This window comes from Ostrinia nubilalis, chromosome 4, assembly GCF_963855985.1.
Source record: "Ostrinia nubilalis chromosome 4, ilOstNubi1.1, whole genome shotgun sequence".
Classification (NCBI taxonomy): Eukaryota; Metazoa; Arthropoda; class Insecta; order Lepidoptera; family Crambidae; genus Ostrinia; species Ostrinia nubilalis.
This window is the reverse complement of record NC_087091.1, coordinates 14,521,759-14,546,822: the sequence shown is the minus strand read 5'-3', so window position 1 is coordinate 14,546,822 and position 25,064 is coordinate 14,521,759. Positions and strand designations below refer to the sequence as shown.

The window sequence follows — 25,064 nt, the reverse complement described above, 5'->3', positions numbered from 1 at the left end:
TTTATGAGGTCTGATGTTCAGCAATATTTGACTAAACATAGAGATATATGTACCAATACATATGTATATCTCTATGTTTAGTCAAATACTGCTACATCCACGGGATGAGTGGGGGCGGTCTTTTCTACTCTCTTGGATTTAATAATTTTTATAACTTCATGTTGAACTTGCTACTTTTTCCTAGGACGTTTTTTTTTTAAAGACGAACCAGTAAGACTAATATCATAATAATTTATTCCAGTACGTGCTTGGAAGCGCGCTACCATGGCACATACTAGCTGGCATCAGCGCTTCCGTCCCCATGCTGTCATTCCTGACGATGCTCCTGGTGCCAGAGACGCCCAACTTCCTCCTCACCCAGGACAAGGCTGATAGAGCCAAGAACTCCCTGGCCAAGCTAAGGGGGTCCACTTTCGACTTGGATGAGGAGATCCAGAAGATGGTCAACTTTAAGGAGAAGAATCATGTTGAACCGTGAGTATCGTTGGATCATGAATATGTGATTTCTAACCCTAGATAGGTAGTACCAGCTTACTTTAACTGTAACAAACGTAAAAAGTGTCAAGCTCTATACAAAAACACTAGTAATAGTTACGGTTAAAATTAAGGTGGTGCCACTGAGGATAGTTCAGTTTTTCTTAAGTATGTACGTATGTTACGTACATTATGTGCAATTGTGCATAATAATCTTGTTATGGCGCCATTTCCCAACACGTTCTTATCAATTTATGTAAACTTATTCATTACAAACACATTTTTATTCCATACGGCTTCTCAAGAAATGCATTTACCTGGCATTTTAACTATTTAGTGTGTTAATGTGCCTGTGTAAATAAAATACCTGCAACTTCAAGTAATGTAATAAAATGAATTAATAAATTATTGTTAGACCAATCAATAAACAATAACAATCAACAAACAATAGTTATGACGATAGGCATTGGATGGATAGACGAAAGTGCAAAATAACTTTATTAAAGGTGACTATAGAACATCTGTACTTTAATAAATCTGTAGAAAGGTCAATTCTGTACATAAAATATATTTTCAAAATAACTATCAGGGGATGATTAGTGAGCGATTCTGATGCCAAAAATGAAATCAGTAAAAATTTTCCGGTCTCTCTGTCTGTCTGTCCGTCTGTCTGTCTGTATGTTCCTTATAGAAACAAAAAGTACTCGACGGATTTTAACGAAACTTGGTACAATTATTCTTCATACTCCTAGGCAGGTTATAGTATACTTAGGAATTCCCACGGGAACGGGAATTAGCGGGAAAATCCTTTAGTATGAAAAATCTAAACCGCTTAAGTTAGACGCTTGAAATTTGGCATGCAGGTACCTTAAACTTAAAGCTTAGTTACAACAGGATATTGCAAAATTCCCACGGGAACGGGAGTTAGCGGGAAAAAACATTTGTATGAAAAAATCTAAACCGCGTAAGATAGATGAAGGGTAAAAGTTACTAGTCTATACTATAGTTGAAATGCCGATTCAATGGTGTCATTGGGACTATTGTGGTGTACTGTGGTGATCCCACTCATTTATTACTCGTTACATAGCTAAGTTAAGCTCTTAACATGTCATGGTTTTGACGGAGGGTCATGGTATGATAATAATCAACAAATTATGAGATGCACGTGCACATACACTATTTTGTGCACTAATGAATTATTCATATTACCTTCAACGATATGTGAAATTCAATCAACACATTTTCCTTAAATTGTAATTTTGGCAAGCAACAAATTAGTTTCAATAAATTTGTATAATTCATGAAACGCTTTTTCCTTTGGTCCCTGAAAGTCAATGGTTCATTGAAAACGCCTTGTGAATGGTCAGGGCCAACTGTACAGTGCATAATTATAATACGTGATGCATTTGCATTATCCCCTCATAGGTCTTGTCGATAAATAACAAACCTCATTAATCTGTCGGAATAGGTAAATAGGTAATCCTAACTTAATTGAACCAGCTAAATAATATGCTGTTTGTTTATTTACCTACTAGCTCTAACACTTTATAAAAGCGCTTATCAAAAGCTTATTGCAAAAATAAATGAAATTTTTGAATTATTTTTCGATAAGTACCTACACTATTATTAAGTTCTTCTTTTCGCTACGAGTAAACGTTGCAGCAAAACTAATGTTTCCTTTTTTTTAAAAGGTTACCAATACCAGCCAAACTTAGGGCTATGGTAGCCTTAAATTCGCATGTTTAATGTATTGCATTCTCACGTTAACATTCTGTTCTTTCAGCTTGAGGACTCCCAGAGAGATCATCAAGGCGCTCATGTCACCATCAGCCCTGAAGCCCTTCAGCATCCTCGCGATCTACTTCTTCCTGTACCAGTGGTGTGGTGTCAACACGATCACCTTCTACGCCGTTGAAGTGTTTGAAGTGAGTATATTTTTTTACAAGCTAGCTAAGGTTTCACATTGATATTGGATGCAGGTCCGTGTGTGTTATTGGTAAGAAATAGGGTTCTTTTGAAATGCTTTAAATACTTGGTGTAATGGGAATAGCCCCGGTTATGTAGGACTCCTTGAAAAATAGCAATCAACACATACAGCGTGTACCCGTAAACTTACCTGTCACTGAAAATTTAATGTTTCTTAACATTTTTTATTTATTTATTGCGCGAGTGAAGTCCTAGTGGCTAGAGTTTGTACTTTGTTTCCATATTTTTATAAATCTTCTTATTTACCTACTACTACAAGAATTATCTATCTACTCACAAGAAATCTATTCTGATATCAAGATACTATACCTTCATGAGTTTTACCACGCAGGTTGAGTGACTCTCTCAAAATACTCTCTTTTACAAACCCATAATCTTAAAATACCCTGTTACACTATTAAACTCTTTTTAATTTCATCAGGCTTCAGGAGCCACCCTGAACAAGTACTGGCTGACGATCTCCATGGGCATTATCAGGGTCATATTCACCGTCATCGGCTGCATCCTGTGCAGGAGGTGTGGACGCAGACCGCTCACTTTTGTTTCTGGTAAGTTTTAGAAATACATCCTATTTTGAATTAGTCAAATCAAAATCAATACTACCTATGGTACCTATTTTTAACGACTGACTTTTTTGGCGAAAGTCAAGTTTCTCGTGTTCCTAATTAATTAAATTAACCAGCGAGGCAGTCCATATTATAACTAGATAATATTTACATATTATACCTACCTACATATATAAATATCAAACATTGGCTAACGTAGTGTAATTTTCCACAACGAAGCTCTGACATTGGCATTAGTTTTAGGATGAGAGAGAAAAGCTATAAAAGACCAATTCAGCTTACGAAAGATCAGCAGCAGTTTAGAATCTTTACTCCGTTTAATAGGGACTATTTCTGGCTCCTTCCAGCAATCGGATGTGGCACAACCATGATAGTGCTGGCCGTATACATGTACCTCGTAGCGCAGTGGCGAGCTAACAATGAGCCGCCCATGCACTCCTGGATTCCAGTGGCTGCTATCTTCTTATTCACAATCTCGTGCACCCTGGGCTACCTGATCGTGCCGTGGGTGATGATCGGCGAAGTTTATCCTACGCAGGTAAATATTTACACTCAATATGAGATCATGCTTGTTCAGGGCCATTGCCCATAATTGCGTAATCCGCTCCATTGAGCGGGCAATGCTCGGAGTTTCCCTGCGTGGTCCAATCAGCAATGAGGAGATCCGCAGGAGAACCAAAGTAACCGACATAGCTCGCAGAATTGCTAAAATTAAGTGGCAGTGGGCGGGGAACAGCTCGTAGAGACGATGGCCGTTGGGGCAGAAAGTTCTCGAGTGGCGACCACGGAAGACGTAGCGTGGGCAGGCCTCCTACAAAGTGGACCGACGATCTGGTAAAGGTCGCGGGAAGAACCTGGATGCGGGAAGCGCAGGACCGTTCATTGCGGAAAACCTTGGGGGAGGCCTTTGATCAGCAGTGGACGTCATTTGGCTGAAACGAACGGAGAGGTCATCATCAACATTAACAGGGTGTTAAGTCTCTACTACAGGAGCACCCCCTCTCTTATTCACCAAAAGAAATGGAATATTTATTTTGGTCTACCACGCTGATAATATTCCCAGAATAGAAAGTCTTTATCATAAGTTCCAATACGTTACGTTACGCTACGTTACTACGATACGATATGCTACGATACATTACGCTACGATACATTACGCTACGATAGGATACGCTACGCTACATTACGCTACGATAGGATACGTTACGATACATTACGCTACGATGCATTACGCTACGATACGATACGCTACGATACATTACGATATGTTACGTTACGTTTCAGGTCCGTGGCATCGTGGGTGGCATGACGACGTGCGCAGCGCACTTGTCGGTGTTCTCGGTCGTGAAAACCTTCAATTTGCTGAAGGGCGCGCTCAACGACTACGGTGTCTTCGCCCTGTACGGATGTATGTCGATAGTTGGTAAGTAAACATAAATTTTACACACTAAGCGGCCGCCCGCTACTTCGTACGCGTGGATCCCGTTTTACCCCCTAGGGGTAGAGTTTCATATAATCCTGTTTTAGCGGATGCCTACGTCTTAACATCTACCTGCATGCCAAATTTCAGCCCGATCCCTCCAGTGGTTTGGGCTGTGCGTTGATAGATCACTATGTCAGTCAGTCAGTCACCTTTGAGTTATACATATACAGGGTGGAATTTTGTAATGCCACCTGGAGAGAAAGTACTCTTAATACTGTAGATAGAAAATTTTACTCAAAGAAAACATTCCTTTATTTTTGAAAAGAAAGTGAACTGCATTCAAAGATTTTCGAAAATTTTTCGAAAAGTCACTACCATACCATACAATTTTCTGTACACATAATTCAAATAATTTAAGACTTCATTTTTTCCTTTCATTTGATTTATCAAGTTTGTTAGAGAGATTTCATTCTTACACTTAACCCTAATGATCAATGTAATAAAAATACAGGGTGTATTTTTTTAACAGATTTTAGTTGGTTCGATTCCCGGGTGTGGCAAGCAAATTTTTGGAAATCTTTGAATGCAGTTCACTTTGCGAATAATTTTCTATCTACAATATTAAGAGTACTTTCCCTCCAGGTGGCATTACAAAATTCCACCCTGTATATTTAGATTTCACTTGGGTTCTGTCTGGATTCGTTCCCCAGAGTAGTGTAATGGTGCTCTCACTGTTAACATATTGCAGCTTTGAATCACTTGGGTTGACACCAGGGTTGTGACTCCATATTGATTCAAGTATCTATCATGTCGTAAGCTTAAGTTCAATTTTAACAATTTAATAACTAATTACTTTCGTCTCTAGGCACAGTATTCTACTACTTCTTCCTCCCTGAAACGAAAGGAAGAACTCTCCAAGAGATAGAAGATTACTTCTGCGGCAGAACGAAAACCCTCAAAAAAGCGTCAATCACGGATACTACGAGTAAAGCGTGAGAAGTGACAATTTAGTAGAGTGACTGGTTATGTGATTTGTTGAATATTCTGTCTACTAGCGGCCACCCGCGACTTCTTACGCGTGGATCTCGTTTTACGCCCTTAGGGGTTTAATTTTGCAAAATCCCGTCTTAGTGAGAACCTACGTTCTAAAAGGAACCCCCATGCAAAATTTGAGACTCCTATAGCTTTTGTAGTTTCTGAGATTTCGTGATGAGTGAGTCAGTCAGTGACTTTTCGCTTTTATAGATATAGATAGATGTAGAGGCGAGCTACATCTCACTTAACACCAGGTGCGATTGCGGTCAAATACCTGCCTTGTCTAGCATAAAAAAAAAAAAAAAAAAGATACGATTCTTCATCTTTCAAGGACAGTAATATTGCTTTTTAACAATTATTTATTCTTGTATTAAGCCTCTGATACATTAGGGGACAAAATATCCTCTAACTTGCATGCGTATAAAAACGCGTTTGCATTGATGCTGCTACAGTAGTGACTTTTCGCTCAATGTTATGTTTACACTAGTTTATAGAAGTGCTTACCTACTCATAAATGTAGAGTCGGGTTTTAAAACCAAAATCACCATGTAATTTCACACATACAACTTTATTTATCTAGTAAAGTTTAAAAAATTCCGAAATATTGCTCTAAATCGTACAAAGCATTTTTGTAAAGCTGTGATGTGGCTTAGATATTATTTTTACATTTCAGAGATTATTTTGTAAAACAAACATCATTTTGGATTCCTTAGGAGCATTTGTGAGAATATTGTCACAAAATAAATCATGAACACCTATTAAAGTTTTAGTAGGTACTGTAGGTAAATAAGACATGTATGTACCTTATTATAAGTGCCTTAAAAAGAGATAATGTATTTTTATAGTTACCATTTTCACTTTTAGAAACAAGTAGGTAGAAAAATGTACGTAAAAATATGTTTAATCGTGTCAAATTCAGAAGTATTAAAGCTACATGTATAAAAGTATTGAATATATTTTATATCACAGTCAGTACTCGTAGGTACTGTATTTTGTACATAATAATTATTAAATATAAGTCACAGTGTCATAATATTGAAATATTTTGTGCCATTTTACAAATTCAGGATAAGTACAGTTCTTATTTTTTATGAGATAAAGTTAATAGTTATTTATTTGTATAATATTATAAGTTTTTACTTAAATATTCATTATCATATTCACAATAATTTGATTTTTTTGAGTTCTTTGCCATTGCTTTTTGATTTACGGAAAATGTAAAAATAATCTAAATTTTTAAAAGATCTGTTGAGATTAAAATATTATTGAAAATGCGGCTAAATTTAGTCAAATTATATGAAAGCATTTCAATATAATGTTAATGTTGTTACTTATTTATTAATAGGAGATTTAATTAGTTATTTTTAAGGAAGCATTTGTGATAGTGTTGTAGAATAAAATATTTAGAAAATTATACAAAACTGAATGAACATATTTTCTGAATAAATGTTTGTTTAAGATTTTAAGAAGTGTTTTTTCTCATTACTTCTCTTTTTCCTGAAAAGAATTAAGAAGGAACAGAATTTAAGGTAGGGTTTAAGTTTACACTTAAACTAACTACATAAAGATACACTACAAAAATACACTTGTTAAAAGTGTTTTAAAAAGTACAATTATCACATTAAAGAAGCATAATATCGGAACTCAACTATTTTTTTAGCTCTCTTTTTCTCACACAGCAAACAGTCGAGTTAAAAAAAAAATTCTCCCCTATTTGTTAGGTAAGTAATCTTTAAAATTTCGGATCAAAATGATTTCCTCTCTTTTACTTTACCTATTATACTTTATATACTTTATATTTTTACAAAAAACTTTAGTCAAAATCGTGACAATGAAAAATTCTTTTCTCTACTTCCATTTCAACCACCACAAGCTTCAGGATAAATGAACTTCCGCGTGTGCTTGTTATTTGCGAACTGCGCCGTGTACACAGCCCGCTTCCCGCCACGGACTCTCCCATGGATGTTCTCTTCCATGGCGTTGAGGAGTTTCAGCAGTGTGCCACGGGATATAGCGTTGAACTCTATCCCTTCTCGTAGAGCAATGCGGGAAGGTGCTGAAAAAATGAGAGAGATCTAGAGAACGATGGTTTTTCAGCCAGTACTTCCACCATTGAATTAAGTGGTACTGCAAAGCGGATGAGACGTATAAAAATACTTAATGTAGGTAGAGTCCAAGGCCTTCTTTTTCCTATTCGTGGGATTTTAGAGTTATCAAACTTTTATAAAAGTCTTTCATTTCTCCTTCTCTCTAGAAGCAAAGGCTTCCTTTTGAATTTCGTTTGTTTCAGAAAGGATATTGAAAGGATAGGTAGACTTTTCTCAAATAAGATACTTAAGTAAGTACTTACGGATTGATTTAATGTCAGGTTTTTTCCAAATATTCGTGAAGCCAACGTTCACTACCACCAATATAAGAGTAACTCGAGTATAAAGGCAAACTAGCCAATTCATGGCCAATGTTTTGCCAGCAGGCGTGTGTTTGGCAAACAAGATAACGCGGGTTTGATTAGACTCCAGTGGTAACAATGTATCAAAAAGGTGTAAAAGTCCTTGTGACTGGTTTTCCACGTTTTTCATTCACAAAAGCCCGAACCCTTTATCAGATGTTGAGGTTGAAAATTGGAAATCTAAATAAATTGCTTCTCGATTTCTATGCAACTATCTAGTTAGGAAACTTTTCCTTGAGAACCTATGTTGTCTTTGCTGCTGTATTTTTATTCTGTGATCCTTTCTGTCAATCATCGACAACCAAAGTCCAAACAATCATAATAAAAAGCTTGTAATAAATCAAAAGTTATTTTAGTGCAAGTTCTTCTAATTTCTACAGTTACTCCAGATTTTAGAATGTCTTCCGAAGACTTTTCGTCAGTATGAGCTCAATATGTCAGAGAGTATCACAGCTGACCCTGGGTTCTGTACGGTGACCTCGTGGATTCAGCTGGGCTATGGCTTGTGGGTGAGCCTCACCATGGTGGGCATTGGCTTGGCGTTTGGCTTCCCAGCTGTGACCATACCGCAGTTGAACGAAGCGAATTCGACGATTACAATCACTACGAGTGATGAGAGTTGGATAGGTTAGTGATAGGTTAATTCAAGTAAGAAATTGATAGAGGCCTTCCTTATCTATATTAAGTAGGTATATTACCTCTACTTTTGATATTTACAGTCTGGCTTAGCCATTAGAAATATCTTTCTCGCTCATACAGGGCTCTCAACCAGAATATTTTGTCATGATAGTTTGTTGTTTTCCTACCACCATGGGAATACCTACATTTTCAGGTGGAAATGCTCTATAACCTTCTGTAAGAGGCATGTACTCACTAAAAAAATCCTACATGGCATACTCCGGTGTTGATAATTAAGTTATTTCTACATACTAGTCTAGTGGTTAGACCACCTGCTTCAGACGCAGAGGTCCCGGGTTCGATTCCCAGGTGGGGGCAGAATTTTCTGTTCGGTTTGGTTGGTGGTAGGGCTTGTTCCTAGTCTGGCTAGCTACTACTATCTTGTCTAAGTCTGTCTCCATAACAACAATGTTAATAGCATTGTTAAGTAAGATAGCCAGTTCTGCTGTGGTTGAGGATTCCGGGTGAAGCTCGCTTCCACCTTCGGCCTGATCATCACTCACCATCAGGTGAGATACAGGCCAAGAGCTTCCTCGTTGTGGATAAAAAAAAAACTAGTGCAGGACATAATTATGCCAAATCAATGTCAGCCGAAGGAGGTCTGTCAGGATTTTTCAGCATTGAATGAATACCTGATATGATTTTTACTTTCAGCCAGTGTTTTGACCCTGGCCGCGCCAGCTGGGTGCCTTGTGTGTGGCTACATGATGGATACGCTAGGAAGAAAGCTGATCCTGATCATTTGCCAACTGCCTTTGTGTGTTGGCTGGCTGTTGACAGGATTTGCTGCTGACGCCAAGCAAATCATCATAGGTTACCACAAATTTGATATTGTATTTCTTGTATGTAGAGTTTCTAGGCTTTATTTTACTGTGAGACTTCAAGATGCCTTGTTAGAGCTCTTTTTATTAGTAGGTCAGTTAGTGATCTGGAAGGTAAATAAACTATAGGTTACCTCAGTCAGTGCCTGGGTGTCTGGTGATTTTGTAGCGTCAGCGAGACTTCAGATCTCCTTCAGAATTATATGCTTTGTCAAGTCATAATATGTTATGTCAATGTCACCCCTCCCATGCCCCTCCCATACTTCAGGCACTGAGTGAGTAAAGCGCTAGGTCTATAGCTTCAATTTTGATAAGTATCATACAGTCATTTTGAGTCAGTCTGTAGGAAGAAACTCTATGCTATCGCGCTCGAGGCAAAGTTCCTCAAACGCCAGAGGAAGAGCTGTTGAAGCATATGAAAATAATAAATCCTAATTAAAATGGAATAGAGATCAAAATAAGTATGCTCTTTCAGGACGTATAATAACAGGGCTAGGGATCGGTATGTCAATGGGTGCGCCAAGGATCTACGTCACGGAGATATCGTTGCCGAACATGCGTGGGACGGTCGGGGCCCTCCCTAACCTGGCTATGTCTATGGGCTTAACAATACTGGTAAACAATTAACCTTCCTATGCTCGAATATCACGGTTGATTTTAAAAATTCAATTGTCTCGGCCTATACACTTATTAAATCATAAAGGTAGTAGGGCACTGGATGCAGGCCGCTAACAGCCGGGTGATATTTAAATCATTGGGGAGGCCTATGTTCAGCAGTGGACGTCCTTTGACTGAAATGCTAAAGACAATAATGTATCTTAACACTGCAAGGCTCATTTATGTATTAAAGAGTTTTCAGTGCAATTATTTACTTATACCAGTTATGATACTGTTTGTCTAAGTACTAAAATTATTTGCTTGTCATAAATAAGCCAGTTGTTTTCATAAGTATCAATAGATAGTTTTTGTTACAACTCGATTTATTTCCATTCCATTGGAATAATTATCCATATTTTCAGGCAGCATTTGGAGCCTTCCTGAAATGGACTACAATATGCTACGTTTGCGGAGCGTATTCATTATTCCTCTTCTTATTCAACATGTTGCTACCCGAAACTCCATATTTCGTGCTCCTCAAAGGCACAGAAGAAAACGCCAGAAAAACCTTAAAATGGTTCAGATCAAAGAAATATAAGGTGGACAGGGAAATTAATGATCTAATGGAATACAAGACGGTGAACAACATTCGTAGGTTATATTCTTGTTTTTGTGAAATTGTAAAAAACCTTTTATATGCATCCTGTACTCTATCTCCAAATGATACTAATACTTATTCAAAGAGAACTTGATCAGCCATTTAAAATCCGATCTTTTTAAACTCCACTTGCGTGATGCAGCAAATATTAACTTATGCTTAAAAATTTAATTAATATGCAGAATATTCAAGTTTTTCTGACAATCATAGAATTTTATGTTCAAGAATCTAGATTCTTGTTGAAAAATGTGAGCTAAAGCTAAACACGTCTTAAAGTTATGAAAACAAAATGCACACATTCCACATAGGTCCTGTACTCACATGAATACTCACACAAATAAATTATTTTAATTTCAGATTACAGTTTAAAGAAGAGTTATGCCTTTTGTTCACTAAAGGAGTGTGCAGACCATTCTGGATTGTATTCGTTTATATTTTACTATCACAGATTTCAGGAGTTACAATCATTTTCATGTGGACCATAGAACTTATTGAGGTAACATATTTTTAGATACAAGGTGTCAGATTATAAATAAATAAATAAATAAATAAATGGAAGGTTGGAATAATTTAAGTAGATACCTATTGAAAATGAAATAGCTCTCTCAAACGAAGTATCACGAACAATTTGAATTTAAATGACCATTTTTCCCGAAAATAAATATAAGACTCTTTACTACTTTACCGATATCGATTAGCTGCTTTAGTAAAGTTAGTCTACTAACGTTTCTCTTAATAAAATAAATAAAAAATAAAATAAATTAAAATTTATTTATTTCAGGTCAGAGCCCATAAAATTTAATTACGCCCTATATTATTTTCAGTATCTCTTGCATCATTTTGTAAATTTTCAGGGATCTAACTCGTCAGTTGACGCCAACTTGGGCAACTTTGCAATGGGCATGACAAGGTTTATTACTGGAATCTTTTCTTCGTTGATGTTGTACAGAATTGGAAGGAAACCTCAGGCGTTGATATCAAGTAAGCAACCAGATAGAGTTACAGAGGACTAGCGAGATTGTCAATGTTATATTCCAAAACAATGGTAGGTATAAGACACAGTTGTAGCTAGACAAAACTAACACAAGAAATACATAAATTGGAACGAACCAATTTTATTTGAACTAAATTAAATAAGAAGATAGAGTATAATATTATTATTAGTAAGATTCATTAACGTTGTTTTCATGTTGGCATATGACCGGGTAGTTAGTTGTCAAAAGTGCAGCGACTTAATGCAATATCACTAAACATTTTTTATGCGTATCAAGCAAGGCAGGTATTTGACTGCAATCTCACATGGTGTGAAATGAGATGCATGCAGTCTAGGATGGTAAATATCTGCCCTGTAACTGCTTATTTACTCTCGCATTGAAAAGGCCCGGATTATAGTTAGTTCGGGAAAGACAGCAGCAGGCAGCGAATTCCAGTCTTTAGCTGTCCGTATTATAAAAGAGTTATCAAAACGCTTAATGCGAGCTGGACCCCTAACCCTTTTAGAAGCCCCACTATGTAATTTATATTATGTATTCCAGGTGTCGGTGTAGGCTTGTCTTTCATAGCTCTGGGCTCGTACATCCACTCCAAGAGTCCGCCCAGCGTCATTCCCGTGGTGTGCTACGTGTCCACCGTCATGTTCGCCACCCTCGGCTACTATACCATACCACTTCTGATCATGTACGAGCTGTATCCATTGCAGGTCAGTTTTAGCTGTTAGTCTCCCTAGACCGCCATATTTTGTACAGTGGCCTCCAGTTCCAGTTAGCATTTCGGTTTTTTCTCTCGCTCTCATCCAGTGGTGATTCTTTGCTATAATTTCATGACCGGAAAGGGGTAGCTGGAACTGTGACCCTTAATACTTTATTAAGATAAAAACAAGGATGAAAAGGATTATAGAGTCTATTGTTTAGAAAAAGTTAAAATTACTATGGGTAGATTTTATGCTTTGAATGCTCAAAGATAAATCGTGAGGATGTAATTTAAGCTAGTAGATGACTAGTTAGATGTTAAATAGTTGCGTTGGTGATGGGGTCTCCCAAAGTCTCAAACTATAACCCGATCGAGCTAACTGCGCACTTCGCTGGAATGCGTCTCTCCCTCGCACTCACCCTCATACCTCCCCGCGTTCGTCCCGTCCGTACCAGACCGTCGATGTGACGTCACTGCTACCAGATGCGCAGTTAACTCGATCGGGTTAGGTCAAAAGTCGTTTACCACAATGCAGACAAGGTACTACTTATTTTGAATATTTTCAGGTGCGTGGATTATTGGGTGGCATCACAGTGTCGTTGTTGAATTTCATGATATTTGGAGTGAATAAATTGTATCCATATTTACGAAATCTAATCGGAATCGCTAATATAACTTTATGCTTTGGAACATCTTCTTTATTAGGTGAGCCACTCAAATACTACCTCTTAATTCAGTCTTTTTTTTACAATAAAATATAGCTCGTAGAAGTAGGTACCCAAGTTTTCAGCCGTTCGTTTATAAAAATGTTGCGTAAATCTGCATTTTTTTCTTCAAAATAACGGTTTTTTTAGGCAGCATCTACCTCTACTTCTACTTGCCAGAGACAAAAGGTCTGACGCTCCAAGAAATAGAGGAATACTTCAATGATCGTCGCGCCACTCTAGTGTCACAGCGCCACGTGATTGCCGCACAACTTAGCCAGGGGTCTTCGTCAAAGAATGTAGACAGAAGCGCGACCAAGTCACAAGATATGAAGAAGAAAAAATCGGAGAACAAATCAGAACAGGACAAATCAGATGTACTGCAGTTGAGGAAGAAAAAGAAAGACAGACAGAGTGAAGGGTCTACAAGTGCTTCAAAGGATGAGAGAGAATAATCGAAATTATGGTATAGTTAAATTAATGTGGTAAAGCAATATTTCTAAAGGAGTTAAGGAACAGACGGGAAGGTTTTTTATGAAAATATGTCTTGTTGTACGAGTAAATATGTATAAAGAAAGTGTTAGGTACCTACAGTAAATATAGCTATATTATTCTTATATTTTATGAGCGATCAAGTCTTTGATTTTTATTAATTAGAAACCCAGCACACTGAAATTGGAGTCATTAAAAAGCTCCTTAATGGCCCAATCAGGAAACGTCTCTGGGAGCTACTTCATCTAAGTATAATATTTAAAAGCGAAAGGTCACAGACTGACTGACTCACTTAGGTACTCATCACGAAATCTCAGAAACTACAAGTGCTAGTCTCAAATTTTGCATGGGGGTTCCTTTTAGAACGTAGGTGCTCACTAAGAATTTTACAAAACTCCAACCCTAAGGGGGTGAAACGGGATCCAAGCGTACGAAGTCGCGGGCGGCCGCTAGTTCAAAATAAAAATACAAATGCAATTAGAATATAACTTAGTTTATTTCCACAATACATTCGTTTCTTTACACGTTAGCAACAGCAGTCAAAATCTTCTCCATGACACTAATTCCTCTCCTGTACTCATCAACATGGATCCTCTCATCATGAGCGTGGAGGAGCCGAGGGGTGTTGATGATGGGAGAGAAGCTGATGACCGGGATGCCCTGGTTGCGGACGAAACGGGCGTCTGTCGCCCCGGGGCAGATGGTGCAGTTCATTTTGTAGCCCCTGTAGGAGAGAAAATAGTTTGGGGTCGGTCATTTTTGCAATTGCAACAGTCTTATCATCATCATGAGGTTGTTAAGCCTCCACTGTAAGACCACAGCCACGGATCACAGAAACTAAAGGGAGAAGTGAAAAGGGGGCGGGGCCAGTGTCGCAGCGATATGCCCAAAAACAGAACACATTGCTCGCGACAGCATTGCTTTTTAACACGATGTCATAAAGCTGGAAAAAGTAGCTAATGTCATTAAATCTTGCGGTCTGTCTTAATTAAAAGGTAGACGTCGTAGACGAGAACCAAAAAGTATGATATTTATCGGGCCTATCTGTAAACTCCTCTTCTCAGTATTTAATTACGGTATCAGATACCTGAAAATCTAATATTGCAATGCGAAGGACTGTATAGTCCTTTACTTACATGTCATTGACGACACTTTTCATGGCGGTCCAGAAAGGGATGCTGCCGTCAATCCTCGTACTTTTGATCTCTGGGTTCTTTTTGTAGTATTCAAGTGTAACACCATCTCCTGCTTCCTCACACCAGGATTTAATCTGAAAAGTAAAATGTATATTATTTTATATCCTTTTTGTGTATCTAGATTAAGCAATCTTGTACATTGATACTATGCGTAGTTAATGGGTTACTCATTCCTTTATCTGTGATATTTACCATTACCTACTTGCACTATAAAAATAGATGACTTTGAGTGATTACTCTGGGTCGAGTCGGATAGCTAAGACTGGCAAAACAAGAACAAAATCAATTGGTAAGTAGGTAGGTGTTATGATTAAAATATAGCTAAAATAATACAAAACTGCAGTATTACAACTTGCTTAATGCAGTATGAAATGAAGATAAATAGTTACCATGTCTTCGAGTTCCTGATGGTCAAGGTCAGGCGGGATTCTCATATCGAACGAGACTGACAAAAACTCTGGCAAAACGTTCACTAGAACTCCACCCTGTAACAAAAATACACGAAGCGCTAAAGAAATAAAGCTAAATAATTAAAAACTGTCCTAATTAATTTAATGTTTGACAAGTTCTAACCATCTGATGATAAAGAGCTTTGTCATGTTTGTTAATTTAACGATCAATTAACACAAATACAATAAAAATTCTTATTCGCACATAAAATGTTAAATGCCTGGGTACAATTGGCTCATTAATACTCAACATTACTCTATTTTTTAACTTAAAATTGTGCCTGTAATACACTTATTTTGGAACTTGCGGGAAAAATTGATCTTAACCTGTAACTAAATTAAATAGTTAGATGGATTACCTCAGTCTGTGTCAAGTTGACAGTTATAACATTTCCATAGGGTGTACCAGAAACCAGCTTTTTCCTTTCCTCCTCACGAAGTTTCATGAACTTGCTGATCACATAGTGAAGCTGAAAAATATATAAAACTTTTAACTAGGAAGGTACTAATCGGCCACAGTTCCAGCTACCAGTTTCCGGTCATGTCGTCTCGTTCTATCGCGAATAATCACCATTGATGAGAGCGAGAGAAAAAATGGAAATGGGTAGCTGGCATTGTGGCCGCTAGTACACAGTACTCGAATCACATTTTATCCTAAAGAAAAACACATTAAAATAAAGAGATATACCATATTCATTTCACAAGCTAGGATACAAAAGTGTGGTACAAAATAGAGAAATTTTACGACCATTTTTATTAATTACGTGACAAACAGCTAGATACTTTCTGTGTCTTTCTAACTGATTTACACAACGAAGCTGCAGGCATAAGCTAGTAACATAAAACATAGACTAAATAGCCACCAAATATTGATCATGAAGAGCACTGAACTGGAAAACTGTGGCAACGCTTTGCATTCACACGCAATACCTATTTATTCTGACATAGGAATTTGTTGCAAAATTAACTCATTATTTAGGCAAAAACTTATTTAGTACGAGTAATTTATACTGCCTTAGTTTATCGATTGAATTAAAGGTTGCAATATAGTCGCTCTATCAGTCTGTCTGTCGCTCTAGCATTTTCATGCCCTAGTAACTAAAATAGCCCTTCTTTCTGGCGCAGTCGTCTAAAAACATCGATTTTTTTCTAACACTAGTCATATTTTTTGTCGTTTATCTTCTAACTTACTTTTTCCCCGGCTGTGTTGTCATTTAGTAGAGATCCATGACCTGGGATGCCAGTGCACGTCACCTTTAACGCTACAATAAAATAAAAATTTAAACATCATAAACAAGGCTAAAATTATAAATGCCCGAAATTTTTCAAGCCAAAAAATGACACATCTTGGTTCTAAACCTAGATATCTGAACTCCACAACCACTTAACTCCAGAACAAATAGGAGGTGTAGATGATGAACGCTTTAGTTTGATAAAATCTATCTTGGTAGAGTCATACAGAAAATAATAATCGGGTCTCGCACTTAGCAATCCTCTTTTTACCTCTATGACTTTTTATTCTCTAATTAGCTTGTGAAAAGGCTCAAATTGCTCAATTTAGTTACGAAAATACTGAGTTATTGTCGCCGATGTACATCTTAATGGTAGCTAGGCTTGGGTCTGCTATCTAGTCACACACTGGTTGCTTGGTTCAGATAAAATCGGTAATTATGTTTTGCAAGTTTTAAGCTAGGTAATTAAGTAAGAATGTTATTAATTTCGCAAATGTACTATGACAGAGTTAATGGGACATTTGGTAAGAGAGTGGGTTCATTAATTATTCTGAAGCCATATTTTATCGTTATTGCTTAATCACCACCGTATAAAGGATCACATCACTTGGTAAACTTGTGGCGTACAATTTTGCAATTTGTGGGTAGTTTTACCTAATGAAAAATTACTGAAACATAGTTAATGTTGTTATAGAACGATGTGCGAGCATTATAAAATTACTCTGAACTCACTGAAGTATAAATCAACAGTCAAATCGATCAAATTGATTGAGTCCAGTGATTAGTTTTAATTGACAAAAAAGTTCACGAGTGGCGACCACAGGCCCGAAGACTTAGCGCGGGCAGGCCCCCCAATAGGTGGACCGACGATCTGGAGAAGGTCGGTGAAAGAACGTAGGACCGGTCATTATGAAAATCCTTTGTCCAGCTGTGGACGTCATTTAGCTGAAACGAACGAATTATGTAGGTACCAATGCTTGGGCTAACCCAAGCATTTGTACCTACATAATTCTTTAAACGAAGTTTAAAACTTGATTCTAAAATCGAGTTACAAACTTCGTTTCATTACAAGCTTATGTAACTAACTAGCTTTCCGCCCGCGGCTTCGCCCGCGTGGAATTTCGTTTGTTAAATTTTCCTGAATTTTCTTTGCTATAAACCTCAGGGAGCCCGAGACCTTTCCAACGCATGCAAAACCGTGGAAATCGGTTCGTGCGTTCTGGAGTTATAGCGTCAGGAAGGAAAACCCGACTTATTTTTATATAGTAATAGAGAAAGAGATATATGTGCCTAAAATAGTGCTAGAGAAATGCGGATCTTTTCATATGCTACTTACGTCTACTAGTTCTCTCTCCGTTAAAAGCTTCGTATACATCGCCGGTGCCGGGCATACTCTCGTCCAGCCCGAAGCCAACGTTCAGTCTTCGGAACTCTTCCGACTTGGAAAACACCTCCATTCCGTCAGCGCTGCCTATTTCTTCATCTGGGAAGTTCCAAATGATGAATTTCATAAAAAAATATGGTGATGAGTAGGTAGAGCTGCTTTTTGTTTAAACACATGCAAAAACACGAGTATATGTAATTACTAATAGCTAAGTAAAGACCATTAATAATATGTTAATCTATCATAATACTATAGCTCTAAATACTCGTAGTAATAATTTATAACTGTATCTAAAGAAGTTAAACTTCTAATAGATGTATTTATAAGATAACAGAATTTGATAAGGATATTAATTAAGTACCTAATCAGGTTGTGTTTATTCAACTTTATTTATTCGTTATCTAGTCGCCATCATCTTGACAACATTATTTTGTTTATTGTTGTGCTTATCTCGGAGCTCTACGTATTCTTTATTACCGATTATACTGATATTATTTATTTATAGTTAGATAAGTAGTACTAATTGGATTTAATTGATATCAAGCTTTAGGATTTAGGCAGGCTCATAGTGGAACGAGAGATGGGTAGAACACCAACTCGGTGGACCAACGATCTGTGAAATTTGCGGGAAGCACCTAGATGCAGGTCATTTTGAAAATCTTTGGGGAAGGCATCCATTTAGCAGTCCGGCAGTGCATTTTATTTTGCCGAAACGACGAGAGGTGGCGAAGTGGTTAAGTAGATCCCTTTGGTCCCATGAACTAATGCCTGTTTTTACCATCAATCCCTATTTTTTAAGTGACCCATATGATAACACATAATATGAATTTTGTTTTCATAGGGTCACTTTAGTGTTTGATGGTGAATGAAAACGGGCATAAGACACCAGTACGTTTATATTGAGACTAATAAAGTTCTGGTTTTTGGGGACATGCTTAACACAGCTGACGTGTACAGTTCTTTTCAAACTAACCTCAGCGTTCAGTTCCCTGTCAAAAATCCTGGATTCTTTGAATATGCTTACCAGGGACAAAGCTGACGTGTACAGTCCTTTTCAGTCTGACTCCATTGTTTTTCAGCGCCCTGACAGCCTCTAGGTGCATCATACCCACTCCCTTCATGTCCTGGGTGCCTCGCGCGTATATGAACCCATCCTCTGATATTACCGCTTCGAAAGGTGGGTGAGTCCAATGTTCCTGATGATGAGAGTGAATGTTAAAATATATAGAGTAATTTTGGGATACTTTAGGGTAGCTTAGCTTGTAGCAATAAGCAATACTCAATGCCTGTAAAGTTCAGTAAAATCAATGGTTCTGGGGTCGACAAATGGTGGGATAATCTTAGGAGTTAAGAGTTGAGAAGTTTTGAAGTAGGTAAATGCTTCGAAGGGCCCACAATGATGTCAGATAGCCTAGTTGGAAACCACTCTTGTGGTTTAAAACATCTAGTGCATCTTGATAAAGATGTACAGTCGCGGAATGAAAAGGTTCGTCACCTTAGTGTCGGTTTTCGCTTGCACTAGGTACTGTAAGAGTCAAACCTGCCAACATACCAGTGCAAGAAACAGTGCTGCTAACATTTAAATAAATGTGACGTTTGCTAACGAAGAAGGTTTTGCTTATTTTTCTGTCCCATCAGTGCAATGTTACAAAATGTATTTTTTTTATTTAATACAAATAATAATGGCAGGTTGAACCAACAAGAAGGTTTTAGTTTATCAATCATAAAAATCTTCTTGACAAGATAAATGTCAAACAACTTTAATCTGAATAATTTTGAACTTTACTGACTAACAGTTAAAGATTATTTTGTCTATCTCGAGATTATTCTGTAACATAGTTTCAAAAGGTAATATGTGCTCGCGATTCGTTGAAGGAATCAATTTGAAAACTGACGAACCTTTTCATTCCGCGACTGTACCTATGTTGCAGTACAACATTAAAGTGAAGTGCCCTTTCATCATAAAATGAATAGATGTTTCGGAAATGGATGGATGGAAACATTGTTTCCATTGTTTAAAAAAAAAACGTAATTTCAGCTTAGACTCAGTGGGCGCCTGCATTTAAAACATGAGTGATTACTACCGAATGAATGTTAAAATAAAAGCAGAAAAGAAAAAACGTTTCGCACCTACATCTGTTCAAAGCTCATAAACTCTCGTGGCTAACTACAAACCTAATAAACAGGGACTACGTCCATATGCGAGTTGAGGAGGATGGAAGGCAGCTCGGGATTTGTCCCGGTGAACGTGATCACCACCACCGGCTTGCCTGGCACCAGCTCGTGGACTGCCACTGGTAGGTCCAAGTCCTTCGCTTGGCCTTTGAGGAACTTCACGCAATCACCTGCGTAACATTTACAATTAATGTTATTAATTATTTTAGAGAGGCATAGATTGTGTAGTTTATATTTCTACTAGAGGTGTAAAACACATGGAATTCTTGAAACGTAACGGGATTTAGATGTAAGTACAGGAAGGCACTGGATGCAGGCCGCTACCAAGCGGGCAATATGGAAGTTGGAAATCAAAAATGATGATGATATTGATGAATAAATACAGTAACTAGTTACAGCAAGTCTACTGTCAAAAGTGTGCAACTTTTCCTGATGCTTAATCAAAATCAAAATCAAAAATATTTATTCAGTTTAGACCACAAGTGGCACTTATGAACGTCAAAATATAGAAAATAATAAAAAAGAAAAGGTAGCTCTTATGGGGCACTTTACATGTCTCCTTATCTTTCGGGCCCTACCAGCGCTTCGAGGACAAACATATGGCAAGTGCTGAGAAGAAACGCCGGAACAAACAGCTGACAGTACAGTTACAATAAGTTTGATTCTACGAGTAGGTATGTGAATAAAAATAAATAATGTTTTACTGTGTCAAAAATAATGAGACACTAAAACATCTAGTTCTAGTATTTTCTTTTCGTGTTACTATCTACTATAGCTACAACTTAAGTACCTAAGTATGAACTTGCATTTCCACTCTTATACCTAAAAGGTTAAAAAGTTCTTATAACTACATTTATAGCTAAGGTAACAAATATACTTACTGTAGTCGACATCTGGTTGAACACTGGGAATTTGCAAATACTCCCTAAACCGCTCTATTACTTCATCTGTTATAGCAGACATTATTATTTATTTATTAATATTCAAAAACACAGTTAAATGTATTGTTTCTCCGATCGCACTACGAACACTGCATTTTTCTTACCGCTTATCTATTGAGTTAAGTTTCTAGTTGACAATAAAGATAACATAATGTAGAAGATACACATAAAACATTTATCATTTTGTGTAATCTGTAACCAGAGTAAATACAAATGAGTAGGTCATCTTCATAGAAACGCACGGGCGCGATTTGTATGTGAGATTTTGTTGTTGCGCTGAATTTTGTCAGTGTGTGCGTGCGCGCCGCATACGTATATTGGCGCGCTCACATACAAACCGTGCTCGGTGCGTTTCTATGAAGATGACCTACTCATTTGTATTTACTCTGCTGTAACTAAGTGTAGTTTGCTAAGAAACAATAAACATTCTACCAGATCAAAGGTCGATTTTATTTCGGACATGCACAAAGTGTTCTGATACAATCGAAGATACCAATATTTATTTTTTCGCTTGATGTCAAGATTATTTATTTCATGATTATCTTTTATTGAAGTGGAGTAGGTAGATTTATTTTGATATCGCTTGATCTCAAGAAATAATCATAAGAATAGAAGAATTTTATGATTTACTTATGATCAAGGAGGACTATTACAACCAGCTATGCCGAACTACTTACCATTAATTATCACTTACTTACATAATTTAGGTAAGAACATATTGCTTACCAAGTTGTTGATAAGTTAACAAGTCAAAAGACCCGCGAAGTATTGCGACAATCTAACGCCCGTATTCACAAACGGTGAAGCAGCAAATCGAACGCACTGCGTTGAACAGAGCTCTGTGATTGGTTCGTGTGTCACCCTGTGCCTCCACGCGCACTATGAGACCTCAGAATAATGTTTGTGAATACGGGCTCTTATCATTTGATGAGACCCATAAAACGTCGTCATTGTTTAGTAAGATGCACAATTTGTGTACCTACATAGTTTGAAGTTATTTTAATTACGGGCGCACGTTAACGTGATTAAAACATCCTGAACAGCATAATGTAGTAATATTAAAATTCAAGAACTAGCAATGCCAAATATTTCAGGAAGTTTGAATTAGATACAATTACAAGTCTTACTAAATAGATACAACTAGATATAAAATTTTAATTTCGTGTAAATATGCAACACATTAACTTTATTAAATTAGGGGTATTTCTTCGGAGGCAAAATTTTCGATGTCTTTGGGTATAGTTCTATAATCAACTAACAAAATGGCATGCAATATTTTTTTTCGTATAGCTTAGCTATAGCCCTATCTGGCGCAAATTACATTTTTGACATAATTGCTGTCTTTATACAAAATAAAAATATTTGAAGTATGATTCTCTGATTCATATGGTGTGTCCGTTAGCCATTTTCCGGAACAAAATGGTTGATGTAGCATTTTCCTTTTGATATATCAATATAAATTAAAATTATTTCGAAAGCTCATGAGTTGTCCTTCTACAAAAAAAATGTGTCATAATTTTAATTAAGTTAGTTTGTTCGCAAAAAAATAAATAAGCAGTGTCCGGCATAAAATACTGATTCATATGGCGTGAGCTGTTCTTGACCATAACTGGTCAGGTTTTAATCATGAGAGTCTGGTTTCTGGCGTGGAGGCAAGCCCATCTTGCAACGAATGAACTCGAAGGCAGACGTGGAGCTGGTTGGCTTAGAACCCGGTGTGACAAAGGCAAATACTTGATTCATCTGTGCTTGGTTCAGGTGGCATGCTGATTACAATGCCTACTTTATAAAATTACATTATTGCATTAAAAATCCAATCTGTCTTTCTTGTGATGCTTTTGGGTTATATATTCATGTAGAAAAATGACAACACTGTAGTCTGTATGTACTACGAGTTTTGCTCGATTTTAGGCAAAAAACTGATTTATCTGTGCGTGATTCATATGGTCAGGGCCCTGTATGAATCATAAAATAAATTAGTTTTTGGTCTTTCAAGCACCAAAAAGGGTTTTTTTTAACTAAGAATGACATCCCAGACTGCATCTCACTTAAGATCAGGTGCGATTGCGGTCTTGTTATGAATAAAAAAACATTATCATTTTTATGTTAAGAATAATTTGTGTTTAAACAGTAAATAAGTAGTATATCCGTTAAGCTAGCAACCATAACACAAGCATATTCGTTGTTTATTTTGTAGCTAAATGGTGCTGTATGAAATTGCCCAACGATTTATTTCTTTTTATTATTATTTTAGCTACACTTATGGCGTCCATAGCACATAATAATAAACTGCTGAGCAAAGGCCTCCAATGATTTCGAGATTAACTGATTGCCATTGCCACAACCTCTATAAGCTCATTTCACCTTCTTCACCTTGTAGGTGGACGTCTTAACAACAATAGCTTGGATAAGTGATACAGCTCGGTAGTGTCATCTAAAATACCTTAGTGCCATAAGATGAAAGTCTACATCCAGTGTGTGTTTATCAGTGATGACAAATTGTACTGAAAAGCGGCCTCTCACTGTAGGCTTACGAACCACAAAGTTGCATAGTGTACTATGGAGTGGACTATGCTTGTTTTTTTTTCATGCAATCGATTCTGTAATGAGGAGATCTGTAAACGATCTAAAGTCGCATGGTGGCATAGTCCGATGTTTTAGCAAGCTGAAGTGATAATGGGCAGGACACATAGTATACAGACATGATGGCCGATGGGATAGCACGTTTCTGGAGTGGAAGCTACGTGCCGGAAAGCTCAGTGTAGAACGTCCTCCCACAGGAAGGCGCAGGATGCAGGCTGCTACCAACCGGTCATTATGGAAATCATTGGGAGAGGCTTATGTTCTATGTTATGATGACAAAATATTATGGATGTATACTAAAGTTCCAAAAAAATGTTTTTTTACGAATTATTGTGGAATCGTTGCATTTTTTCATAACAACAGATCATTGTTTTTGTTATAATATGATTATTTTCTTAACTAGCGGCCGCCCGCGACTTCGTACGCGTGGATCTCGTTTTACCCCCCCTTCATCTATCTTACGCGGTTCAGACTTTTTCATACAATTTTTTTCCCGCTAACTCCCGTTCCCGTGGGAATTTTGCAATATCCTGTTGTAACTAAGCTTTAAGTTTACTAAGGTACCTGCATGCCAAATTTCAAGCGTCTTTCTTACGCGGTTTAGATTTTTTCATACAAATGTTTTTTCCCGCTAACTCCCCTTCCCGTGGGAATTTTGCAATATCCTGTTGTAACTAAGCTTTAAGTTTACTAAGGTAGGTACTTTCAAGCCAAATTTCAAGAGTCTATCTTACGCAGTTTAGATTTTTTCATACAAATGTTTTTTCCCGCTAACTCCCGTTCCCGTGGGAATTTTGCAATATCCTGTTGTAACTAAGCTTTAAGTTTACTAAGATACCTGCATGCCAAATTTCAAGGGTCTATCTTACGCGGTTTAGATTTTTTCATACAAATGTTTTTTCCCACTAACTCCCGTTCCCGTGGGAATTTTGCAATATTCTGTTGTAACTAAGCTTTAAGTTTACTAAGGTACCTGCATGCCAAATTTCAAGCGTCTAACTTAAGCGGTTTAGATTTTTCATACAAATGTTATTTCCCGCTAACTCCCGTTCCCGTGGGAATTTTGCAATATCCTGTTGCAACTAAGCTTTAAGTTTACTAAGGTACCTGCATGCCAAAATTTCAAGCGTCTAACTTAAGCGGTTTATATTTTTCATACAAAAGGATTTTTCCGCTAATTCCCGTTCCCGTGGGAATTTCTAAGTATCCTATAACCTGCCCAGGAGTATGAAGAATAATTGTACCAAGTTTCGTTAAAATCCGTCGAGTAGTTTTTGTTTCTATAAGGAACATACAGACAGACAGACAGACAGACAGACAGACAGACAGACAGACAAAAATTTTACTGATTGCATTTTTGGCATCAGTATCGATCACTAATCACCCCCTGATAGTTATTTTGAAAATATATTTCATGTACAGTATTGACCTCTCTACAGATTTATTATAAGTATAGATTTAGAGCCAATTGTACATAAATATCATAAATTTTATTTCTATTTTTGATTAATATGTAACAAATTCTGATTCAT

General features: G+C 37.2%; 2 protein-coding genes and 1 pseudogene across 3 annotated transcripts in view; 2 read left to right on the top strand and 1 right to left on the bottom strand.

Moving 5' to 3' along the window:
* Nucleotides 1-5,743, top strand: part of LOC135071218 (facilitated trehalose transporter Tret1-2 homolog) — a 46,467-nt gene extending 40,724 nt beyond the window's left edge. For both annotated transcript variants that reach the window (XM_063964993.1, XM_063964994.1), the window contains 6 exons: nt 242-474; nt 2,258-2,399; nt 2,882-3,008; nt 3,374-3,564; nt 4,311-4,449; nt 5,315-5,743. In XM_063964993.1, coding sequence (XP_063821063.1) covers nt 242-474; nt 2,258-2,399; nt 2,882-3,008; nt 3,374-3,564; nt 4,311-4,449; nt 5,315-5,445 — 963 coding nt within the window. In that variant the 3' untranslated portion in view covers nt 5,446-5,743. The remainder of the gene's footprint in view (nt 1-241; nt 475-2,257; nt 2,400-2,881; nt 3,009-3,373; nt 3,565-4,310; nt 4,450-5,314) is intronic.
* A 2,531-nt stretch (nt 5,744-8,274) lies between these two features.
* Nucleotides 8,275-13,657, top strand: LOC135071219 (facilitated trehalose transporter Tret1-2 homolog). The gene is made up of 9 exons (XM_063964995.1): nt 8,275-8,560; nt 9,266-9,424; nt 9,908-10,047; nt 10,452-10,684; nt 11,045-11,183; nt 11,542-11,668; nt 12,223-12,386; nt 12,943-13,081; nt 13,231-13,657. Exons 1-9 carry the CDS (start codon nt 8,368-8,370, stop codon nt 13,533-13,535), a joined length of 1,599 nt encoding a protein of 532 aa, XP_063821065.1. The 5' UTR covers nt 8,275-8,367; the 3' UTR covers nt 13,536-13,657.
* Nucleotides 13,658-14,055: 398 nt separating this feature from the next.
* LOC135071221 (aminoacylase-1-like) lies at nt 14,056-21,044 on the bottom strand (annotated as a pseudogene).
* Between the last annotated feature and the right edge of the window lie 4,020 nt (nt 21,045-25,064).